The sequence below is a fragment of the Saccoglossus kowalevskii genome, chromosome 14, assembly GCF_978046115.1.
Source record: "Saccoglossus kowalevskii chromosome 14, keSacKowa6.1, whole genome shotgun sequence".
Taxonomy (NCBI): domain Eukaryota; kingdom Metazoa; phylum Hemichordata; class Enteropneusta; family Harrimaniidae; genus Saccoglossus; species Saccoglossus kowalevskii.
The window spans coordinates 16,121,337-16,133,455 of record NC_140654.1 but is presented as its reverse complement, the minus strand read 5'-3'; the positions used below and the strand labels follow the sequence as shown (position 1 = coordinate 16,133,455).

Below are 12,119 nucleotides of genomic sequence, written 5' to 3'. Positions count from 1 at the left end.
TTAACGTCAAACACTTATGTAATGTACTATCAAGTCCACTAGCGTAGTGCGATGACGTCACCCATCACATGACGGTGTGATTTACATATATTGTCTGCTGCTTGATCAACGTATAAGATTAACATGGCCTCGTTTGGTAGCAATTATCAGGTGGAAATTCTTCTCTCCGGGGTTCTCCACACTTGTCAGGGGGGAATATCGTCTCGTCTCTCTATTGCGTCCCCTCGAGGTATGGGATCGGGAAAGTCACTTAAGCTTTACAGTCAAATAAGACACACCAACGAAATACGTTTCAGCTCTCGTCTTAGTCGGTCAATCGAGCACTCTATCAGACACAGCGCCCTGGGGAAAAATCCCCAAGACTATCGCAAGGCTGACCCAAGACTCTCTTAGACTGCGTCAACATTCGCCCCAAGGCTCTCCAGGACTGGACTCTCGACTGCGTCTATCATGGAGTATTCGCCAAGACCAACTCAAACTCTCTTTATTCATTTTCAAAACTCTAACCAATTACAATGCAGTAAAAAGACTCTAAGGCGTAACCTTCAATCATAAAGCCAATCACACTAAGTACTGAATACGTCATATATTTTGATTAATCGTTCACTACATTAATAACTACGGATACCAACTGTCAGAATCGATAGTCAGAATAGCGACGGTTATCTCGCAATTAGTTCCAAATCACTGAGCCAAGTTCCGTCCAAAACTTCAAATAGGCCTAAACGGTGACAGACATAACACAGCAATTCGCTCGCAATCAGCTAATTAAGTCGGTTAACAGATACGCAAAAACAAATTCATGACACAAGCATCGTTTGTATCAAACAGACCCTACTCATATACTGGTGGCATCATTAGTGGTCCTCATTATAGACAGTTTTATAATCTTACGGGAAATTGTTCAATGGCTTAAATAAAAACAACTTTTTAATCGAAAAATTACTTGTAAATGTCCAATTCTAGTTGACGCTAGTCGAGTAAAAAAGGCATGTAATGACTATCATGTAGTGGTAAATGCATATCATGTAATTGCGAACGCCTATCATGAAATGGTGAATGCCTATCATGTAATGGTGAATGCCTATCATGTAATTGCGAATGCCTATCATGTAATGGTGAATGCCTATCACGTTGTGGTGAATGCCTATTACGTTGTGGTGAATGCCAATCACGTTATGGTGAATGCCTATCACGTTGTGGTGAATGCCAATCATGTAATGGTGAATGCCTATCATGTTGTGGTGAATGCCTATTATGTAATGGTGAATGTCTATCATGTAATGGTGAATGCCTATCACGTTGTGGTGAATGCCAATCACGTAATGATGAATGCATATCACGCTGTGGTGAATGCTTACCATGTAATGGTGAATGCCACTTACGTTGTGGTGCATACCTAGTATCATGTAATTGCGAATGCCAATCATGTTATGGTGAATACCTATCATGTTATGGTGAATGCCTATCATGTTATGGTGAATGCCTATCATGTAATGGTGAATGCCTATCATGCAATGGTAAATGCTTATCACGTTGTGGTGCATACCTAGTATCATGTAATTGCGAATGCCAATCATGTTATAGTGAATATCAATCATGTTGTGGTGAATACCTATCATGTTATGGTGAATACCTATCATGTAATGGTGAATACCTATCATGTTATGGTGAATACCTATCATGTAATGGTGAATACCTATCATGTGATGGTGAATACCTATCATGTGATGGTGAATACCTATCATGTGATGGTGAATACCTATCATGTAATGGTGAATGTCTATCATGTTATGGTGAATGCCTATCATGTTATGGTGAATGTCTATCATGTTATGGTGAATGTCTATCATGTTATGGTGAATACCAATCATGTTATGGTGAATGTCTATCATGTTATGGTGAATACCTATCATGTTATGGTGAATGTCTATCATGTTATGGTGAATACCTATCATGTTATGGTGAATACCAATCATGTTATGGTGAATGCCTATCATGTAATGGTGAATGCCTATCATGTAATGGTGAATGCCTATCATGTAATGGTGAATGCCTATCATGTAATGGTGAATGCCTATCATGTAATGGTAAATGCTTATCACGTTGTGGTGCATGCCTATCACGTTGTGGTGAATGCCAGTCATGTTGTGGTGCATGCCTATCACGATGCGGTGAACGCAGTCGATTCCATAATACATAAAGCGTGCCCGCTCAGTTGAGCCAGACATAACAAAGAATATTCCAAAGACGGTAATTTTTGGTGGAGAACATTATAAAAAGAACGAGCGTTGACATGTTTGTACACGTTTATATAATGAAAGAAAGACAATCTGACCGCAAAGTCGAGCATTTTTTGATAAATTTACCAAATAACATTATTTTGATATTTTTTTTTGTAATAAAACATTAAATAGTTTACCCCCCAGAGCAAAATTAGTGTTCACTTATTTGCATATATCAGATTTCGATTTACGTTTAGGTATATCCTTCATTCGATGTTTTTGCTGGCGAGGGGGTCTAATTATATATGCAAATGTCAACAACAAAACAACAAAATTTGCAAATTTTCAGATTTTGTTCAAAGGGATAGAAAAAATAGAATTTCACATTGCAAATTCTCTATGATGACTCAAGGCGTTGGATGTACAAAAACAAAACAAAAACAAAAAAACTATGTTGGACACTGTCTTAGTATTATTAATTCCCGATTTAAAGCCGGGCTCGTTACCTGCGCAAGTGTGGGAATTGAGTCTATGATATAAGGATAACAACGATGATAACACACACTAAAAACGCAAAGGCTCATGGGTAGACGTTTGTTTGTAAACAATGACACGCTATGGCTACCTGACGCATGCGTAGGCGACGACTCCCCCGCTTTACATCAAATGATACACGTTTCAGTGCTAACTAATACTACAGTACTAAAGTACAGTTTGGAGTTACTCGAAACATAGAATACATTTGAAGATAAATAGAACATTATCAGAAATTATTCTGAACTGAACTACAATTACTGGCAGTAGAAAATTAAGATTTTTGTTGTGATCTGACACTCGTGTGAGAGTTCTCGTTGCTATGATTTATTTTTAGTGTTGCAATGCACACTGTGATGTCTGGCGGCACTAAAAGAGTATACCTTTAATGGGATTGTACTGTATATTATAAATACTAATCTCCCATGCATTTGTTACGAATTTATGTCACGCGAGATACAGGGCTCGGTGGATGCCACAGTGCATAAAGGCACATAAGTAAGTATACCGTATGTAAGGCGGGTAACTTAGATTTTCAATGAAACAACGAGAGACATTGTCGTTGGGTGCACACTGAATGTAAACCATGTCTGTAGAGACATAATCGTTTAACCTCCGTTTGAATGGTTATCATACAAAATAGATCACCTAAGGTCAGTGCGCATTGCTTTGCAATAGTGTGATGCCGTTTACACAACCAGCCAGGCGCTTAGTTCAGCTTTATTCTTTTGTTTTGGCCTACAGTATCACCGTGTCTCGTCAGGAGGCAGATCCATGGAATAGCTCCGCACGGAAACAGCTGTCGACATCAGACCGTTCAGACATAGCGGGATCGTCATCTAAATTCATTATTCAGATTATATTCATACATCGTATTACACTCGGTATGGCGGTCATTTCGACAGCAGCGTTGTCACGCGCTTTTACTACCAAAATATTGCTGATCCAGTTGGCTCTTACTCTCGGGTAAGTAACATTTATTTACGGTGAACAAACTCTGTTACTTTAATGTGTGTGTCATTAAAGCGCCTTATACTATGCTGTGTCAGTGACTTCGACTTAAGTGATAAAACAATCCATACATTATTGTTTTATTTAATTTTGCTAAAGTATCGTGTAACAGTTGCCCCGGGCACGCAATTGTATATAAATAGAATGAACGACCTTTCAAATGCCCATATGCTGGAACTTGATGTATGTTTACGCTGATTTGAGACGAAACTAATTCTGATTAAAAAAAATGAGTTCAGGGTACAAACTATCGAATGTAGTTGACGTTAAGTGCGGATCTCCAGATACCATAGACTGGGGGAATTCACAATTATATCATACGTAGTCCTTCTGCCCAACTCTAACTTATACTTTTTACGTTTTTTTCACTTATACACCCGTGGTATCCTACTTATTTAATAAACAAATTATGTAGTACAGTTTTGACGCTTAGCGATATATCCTATGACCCTACTGAGTTCAGTATCGTGGACGTCAATAGCGAACGATTAATGTATGTCTGTTCCAGGGAATATGTTCGTATAGTGGATGAGAGTTCAACGAGTACGTGTCTTATTGCATGAACGTATCATATGTCTCTTTAAGTGTTTTGCTTTCTATAATATTACTATGTGTAGTTGTTACTTACACATGACTCACTGCCACACCCATAGCATTGACACAGTATGTGGTGACACAAGAAATAAATCCCGATGTTTCGGAAATTGTGTGATTTGTAGATAAGAAGAACAGATGCCTGGACACATGTTTTTACGACTTAGATGTTACGTAACATCCTGTTAATCTGCAATTTCTGTCTATACAAATATTGATCTGTAATAGTATACAGTTGCTCAGTTTTAACGATTAAATCAGTTGCTGCTTTGTGTTCTAACTAGGCACACCTAGTCTTAGTCTCCCCTACTCCACGACCTGAACCTTTCCCTACACGATGTTACTAAAATAATATCAAAGCAGTTTGCCAGCTAATAACTACATAATGTTATCATAGTTAAGCAAACCGAATGTGTGTAGCTGTGTATTCAGTTGGAGAGAATATACTTTATAAAGTATTCTATGACTATTTATATCAAAATACTAAATTAGGCAGACTATTTAGGATTATACGACTAAAGTAGTTGAGTAGGGTAAACCTAAATATTCCCTAATAGTCCAAAAAAGCATGACTGTCACATTTGGCATGTATGCAGATTACCTTTCTTTTTAGGAACAGCAGGACACATATGAATCACATTTAATAAGGTTTAAATTTGATAACTATATTAATTTGAATAATGTATTTAATATTTCATAATTTTGAAATAGCATACGATTGGACATTTGAAACGCATGTGAACAATCCACCTCTGTGCAGAATATTATATTTAATTTGCACATTTAACTATTTTTTTTACTAGACGAAACATAATTTACAGTAGTGCTATGTTATATATTTGAGAATTAAATTATTGATATCTTCATGAACTCCTCCCATGAGAGTTGACTTACAGACTTTCTATGTATAAATATAAACTACTAAATAGTTCATACGTGTTTTTGCCATTAGTATGTAATCATTAGTTTTACGGTAGCTCTCAGTCTATGGAGATACAATAGAATGCGTGAGTATGCATTTGCATTATAAACAAACAGTTGGATATATCAGTTGATGATAACGGTAATCGAAATTCTTGTATTGTAAGTACAAATGCAATAACAATTTCTTTATTTGCTACGCCCATAATGATTTATGGTGACCACCCGTGAATTTTTCATGAATCTAATTCAGCATCGAATGTGAGCATACAGTGACATGTTATACGTGAAATAAACCGTGAATTTCTAAATTGAGTTCAACAAAAACTGTTGAGTCTCGTTAATAATATTTGTCAGATGTTTGTCTGAACTCTGCATTTCCTTCTGTGTAATACTTCAACGTTGTCGATTGTTGCCTTTTATTACACAATATCGAAATGGAAATATGAGTATTACATACGTCATTATTTGTGTCGGTGCTACTTGACCTCAGGATAAGAATTAGTACACATTTGAGAAGCAACTTACATTTGCAATGAACATAGAGAGCAAAATTATGCAAAAACATAATACACAAAGAAGTAATTTGCTAAAGTTAAATATAATAGCCATTCGATCCATTGTTCCGAACAAATTCTCTACGCTAGTCATAATACGTCATGGTACAGTGTACGCCGGTTCTAGCTGGATACGAAGTGTATATGTACTTTATTTTCCTTTATTTTTCTTTAATTTATTTTACGTCTAGACATTGCATTCAACTAGCAGCAATACACCTATTCCCAAATTCGTGTCGCTTTTATGTCCGTGTTGTCGAATGTTAGTTCTATAAGAAATAAGTATAAATAAGTAATGCATTTTGAAAATCTTTTTATTATTATTTGATTTTGATTTATAGCCTGGTTATTAACGCTAATGAAACTGATAATATGCAGTTTAATATTAATTCAGTGTTTTCAGCGTTCTACGCAGACTGACTTGATGGCGGTCTCTAATCAATATTATCGAACTCTAAGATATTCATGAGAAGATTAATAATCAAGATTTGTATTCTCAGTAATTGCGATTTAGCTGCTTTAATTAATTTAACATATAATTTTAATTTAACTTTTTGCAACATTAGATTCCATGCTACGAATTTAATTATTTGAATGTATTCTGTATTGAGTCATATAGTACATACATATGAATATTTATATTCAATGAACGAGATAACGGGGAACATGTAAACAAACACGAAATACTGTATTTAATGCGGAATATAATATATGTCAGAGCCCAAATGACTATCACGCAGCATGGTAAAATGTCATAATTATATAAATCGGATTAATATATTATTGATACATATTTTTAGGATGATCCGCTAATCATGGAGCTATAGTGAAGTGATTAGTATGTGCCTATTCTAACATTTAATGTGTGAAGCCATCGTAAGCCAACTAACTAAACGTAGGTAATGTAGCAGAGGGATGTTGGCGAAATTGTTTGTCAAGTGGCATGATATATATCCAAACGGAAACAGACTGAGTAACAAAATGTGTAGCAGTAAATGTTCATCTATTCATACAACGCAATGTAATCAGTTGGCCACTTTTGGTATGACACACTTTCATAGGTGTTATTTCCCAGGGTGACTAATGTTTGCTATGATTCATCATTGCAATGCACATTATACGTGTAATTTATGTACTTTATAGCATTAAACAAATATCTTTAATCTACATGTGGTTATCTCGATAAAACTATTCACCAAGCAGTAATAGACGCTTTAAACTGTTGAATAAAATCATTCAGGGATAACATACTAACTATTTTGTAATGAATCAAAAATACTAAAACATGTATATATTAACCAATCTAGCATTCGAAAACCTATTTGGGAAGGCACGAATCTGCAGGGTCGTACCTTCTGATGTGGATGGCAGATTGTTTCACTTCTGAGGCGAATGGTTTCCATTGAATACGATGTTTCGGTGTCTTGCACTGTACAAAGTTATTTGACAAAACACTGAACCAAGCGCCGTTTTGTTATCACCTAACAGCACTCGTCTCGTCGAAAATGCCTATCTGTGCCAGACTACTTTAATAATACTGTGTATCAACATATTTTGGGATATGGTTGCTTAGTAGTGGACGGAAATCTAGTGTACATTTGTTAAGCATTAACTTATTATTTAACTAATATGAACACATAATATAATAATGAACTAAGAACTGGAAAACTGATCAAGCCTTGAACTTGTCATATGGAGCATGTGCTCACATATTTCTACTTACATATCTTTAGTGATCATACAAAAACACATGTGAATGAAACCTTGATTTTTAATCTTTAGTCCTGAAATTCTAACTGCCGCGTGTTGCAGGTTACATGCGTGTTCATTTCGAAGCGGTAGATATGTTTACCTTGAAACTATTTCAAATAAACAAACATATATAATGTGGCCTTGATTATTAACCAGTTGTGTCAAAAATGTAACTCAATATTTGGGATCACTTAGAAAACATTTAATGCAAGTGTGAAGGTTAGGCAAAAATACATAAACACATTCAGGTTTTGAGAGTCAAATGTGAAACATTTTATACCCAGTTTGATATCCCCTGCTCAATATCGAATATACATATGACACATAGTTATATGCTATAATCTGTTGTTTGAGGACGCTGACAGTTTTCCCGTTATAGTTCTAATGCGAACACACATAACACTTAATTTGTCTTTGTCGTTTGATGTTGTATTCCGAAAAACAAAACTATTGTGATTGCAAGTCATATCATAATTATATTTGATAAGCTTAAGTGTCAGAGCTATTTCTTTCTTGTATTTTTCTATTAACAAATCATGAACACAAATTTGAATGAAAAAAGGTTTTGGATGCTACCATGGTATAGGTAGGACCAACGTGAACACGGAATCGTAACACTAAGGCAAATTGAAATGTGATTTTGACTCAAAAAGTTGTACTAGGATACATTTTGCGTTAAGCTATGTCTGAAATCAAGTTTCCGGTCGTTGTCATTGCAACAATGGGACAAACTTGTTTTTTTTTTCTAAATTCGTTCACTTTCTTGTGTTCACGAGTGCAGGTGTGATCTGTTTGTCACGTTTGACCAATGTTGGCCTAGTCCCCCCCCCAACAAAAATCAAAGAAAAGGCAATGAAAAAAAAATATAAAAAATATAAAAAAATACAAACAAATAGCAACCACATTTAAGATGAGTAGAATGAGATATGTGGGAAGCTTTTAAAAGAATATTATAGGTATTGAAGGCGACGGTATTAATAAATCAGTTTTTTGGTTGTTACCATGGGAACCATTTTTTTCTCAGAGTATACCATCTAATATTAGTGAAGGTGTAACCTGCTTGTGAAGTTTGAATTAAATCGTCCAACTCCAAAATCATAAAAGAGTTAGTACGTGAAAACGCCACGCACACGGACACAAGTAATTATTAGAGCAATCCTGACGGTGCAGTTCGTCAATATACACGCGTTTTCTGCGCGCTACTTCGCGATGATGCAGTTAATTGCATCGAATCAGAAATATGTTATTTGCCGTCAATGCAAGTACTAATAATATGGGTAGTTAAACATACAAATATACGTTTACCAGATTGCGATAAGGAAATATTGAAGTCAACACTTTATTTAGGCATTGGTAACATATATATACTAATATTAAAATCTCACAAATACGCGAATTCATAGCACACGCCCGTTTTGGTCTACATAAAAATAGAAACTTACTACACTGCTCAATTACACTGAACTGTCATGGTATATGGATTAAATATTATTGTAACGAATGAAGTTAAAGAGGGGTAGTCGTCATCTGCGCTTGCGTAAGATGGCCATAGCGTGTTATTGTTTACAAACAAGCGTCTACCCATTAGCCTTTGCGTTTTTAATTTGTGTTGTTCTCGTCGCTTGGGACTCAATTCCCGCGCATGCGCAGGTGATGACCCTCTCGCTTTAAGTATTGTCTACATTGTATTCTAGGCAGCGTGATGAATATTTCAGAGAAGACCTCAAATTACTAAGTCAAATTGGAGATACACAGATCAGTAAACTAAGGCCCACAGTGAGGGGTGAGTATTACTAAACAGTTTGGTATTCGTCTGGCCATGTCACATGCGAGGAACGAGACGCATCATTGCTCGCCAAATATTTCTGAATAATTTAACGTTTATTAGAAGGAGGTATTGTTTGCCTGATACAGGAATTTGTAACTGTGAATATAACTTTTAACAAATTTGTGACAATTTTCGAGGCCGTACAATTCGTGGGAAAAACACGTATTTTATGCAAATAAAGAAATCCGCTTGACCTTTCTGCACGAGACTGATATCATTAAAGGAATCGTATAGACATTATGAAGGAAACGGAAGTGATTTAATTTGAGCGCTGCCGCGAATTGGAATTCCTTATTGACCTAAAACAAGTAGCTTCCATTTACTAATGGAATCTATCTCAGGTGCAGAATACAAAAAAAAAACTGTAATTCGTTGCACATTTTATCACTGAGGAGATCGGCTTCTCGTGGGATGTTCTAAAATTTCTGTTTGTGAATATAATTAAAAGTGCATGTATCGTACATGATTTATTTTCTGTTCCGAGGGATTGCTGCCCTGGGGGACTCCTGAATATGGAGGATAACCAGATGAGCTATTCTTGAATGTATTTTTCATTAAAAACATGATATTATGGACGTCGCCAGAGAAACGCATATCGTAAATTGTGATACTATAACTCCAGTGATATTAATGATATAGACGTACTATGCTTTGTACACAAATACTTATTCTATCTAACATTGTTGTACCAGGTGAACCGACTATTGTTGCTTGTAATATTAATATAAACAGTTTCGACTCTGTGTCAGAGAGCAGTATGGTAAGTTGATCACAAATAATTTCATTTTGATTAACGAGATGGATTTTAACCAATGTGGTGTGGTTACACTCGCTGAATTCGTCTCGTCTGCTTCGAGTAACATTTGCTCGCGAGTAAGATTGTGCAAGTAACGTAAAGTAGACATAATCTATTATTTGTAAAAAAAAGGACCTGTAAATTCCCGTCGAAGATTGGAAACCAGCAATTTGAATAGAATAATAGCGCAGTTGAACGTAATAACAATAATATCATTAGGAGATGTCATCAAATGCAAGAGAACACATCAAGGCAATCGTTTTTATGATATATACATTTGTGAAACTATGAACAACATATTAGTGTTGGAATGTTGTACATTGCAATCAAAGTGGCACTGACCATTGAGGCATTAAACGCTACCTTAGCCAGACGCAAGTTGAAATTGAAACCATTACTTCAGCATAAATCGATTAAGCTAAACAGATTCAGCCAGATATCGTATTTATTTGTTTAGTGTTTACTTATAAGCATTACATATCAATGGGCGTTATTAATACATCATTGATTAATAAATTCATTAATTAATTCACCACCAAAAAATAAGTCTCATTAAAAGTACAAAGTTAATACATGTTAGTTGCAGATATAAAACAAATGAATAAATATTTAAGTATAGAACAAAAAACTGTGCGATACGATCAATGATTATCAAAAATCGATGATCGATATCAGAAGTTTATAATTGATAGAGATACAGCGCCACCAGCTTGCGTCTATGAGAGAAGGGGAATGGACCACTAGCTCAGCAATTTATTTGATGGTTTCCCTGGCCCCTGACGTTAAGCTGAACTTTACGATATAGAATTGAAGCAAATATCGCGAAGGATTGCCACACCCCAACGTAACGTAAGGCGTTCGCGTGAAATAGAACACCATGTCGTAAGCAACATTAGCATACGAGGTGCGCGCATTGGTCAGAAATCACCAAATATTAGTGTCCTAATTTAATAACCTCTGTTTTTTTGACCGAACACATGCTTATCATTGTACGTAATAGCGGTCGAAGTAAACAGATGAGCCCGCATCAGACGACAAATTGAAATCGCTTCCAAGAATAAAATTCAATTAAAAGAAAGCACAAAATAACTGTGATTTAAATCTTGGAGGTATTAAGGTTCAGGAATATACTAGGTGAAGCGGAGACCAATAAAATTGAGTATTATTATAAACATTTACCACACTAAGAATAAAACATTGAATAGGAGTGACATCACACCACGAGCATAAGCGAGTGGCGTCACACTATGTACACCAGCACCGTTGATGGCGGACTATCGCCTGCGATCCCGACACAAGGCATATTGCTCTCGCAATAAGTTATATTTGTATTCTGCGTTATTTAAGCAATACTTTCACTGTCAACACTCCGCTGTTCCACTATGTCGACCTGTGAAAACATGCGTGTAATAAACATATAATGTCATGATGTCTTCCCTTAGTTAGACCCCGTGTGTTAAGCCACTATTTTGGTATTTGCCACTATTTTGGTACCGTGTCAATAATGAGCGACCTAGGAGGTGGCAGTAAAGCCCATTGAATACTACTAATGAGCAAGCGGACAATAACTACTTCGACAATAAAGACCGCCACTAGTAACAAAAATACCTGCAGCTTGTTTGGACATTGGTGGATTGTAAAAGTATCAACGTTTAGCATGAAAATAAAATAAATTGAAGGTGTGTACCAAATTAAATGTTTCTTGAAAATGGATTTGATGACAAAAATTCTTTAACAGTAAAATTGCACACAAATTATACTTTACTACAGGGATGGTACCAAAATAGTAGCACATATAATTTAGTTGTCGGGACTGTTATACTTCACTATAGGGATGGTACCAAAATAGTGGCACATATAATTTAATTGGCGGGAACTGCTATACTTCACTATAGGGATGG

General features: G+C 35.8%; 1 protein-coding gene across 1 annotated transcript in view; it reads left to right on the top strand.

Moving 5' to 3' along the window:
• Nucleotides 1–3,626: 3,626 nt before the first annotated feature.
• LOC102805835 (glycine receptor subunit alpha-4-like) overlaps nucleotides 3,627–12,119 on the top strand; it is a 29,228-nt gene continuing 20,735 nt past the window's right edge. Inside the window, exons 1-3 of the mRNA XM_078006090.2 lie at nucleotides 3,627–3,725; nucleotides 9,289–9,377; nucleotides 10,115–10,182. Coding sequence (XP_077862216.2) covers nucleotides 3,646–3,725; nucleotides 9,289–9,377; nucleotides 10,115–10,182 — 237 coding nt within the window. The 5' untranslated portion in view covers nucleotides 3,627–3,645. The remainder of the gene's footprint in view (nucleotides 3,726–9,288; nucleotides 9,378–10,114; nucleotides 10,183–12,119) is intronic.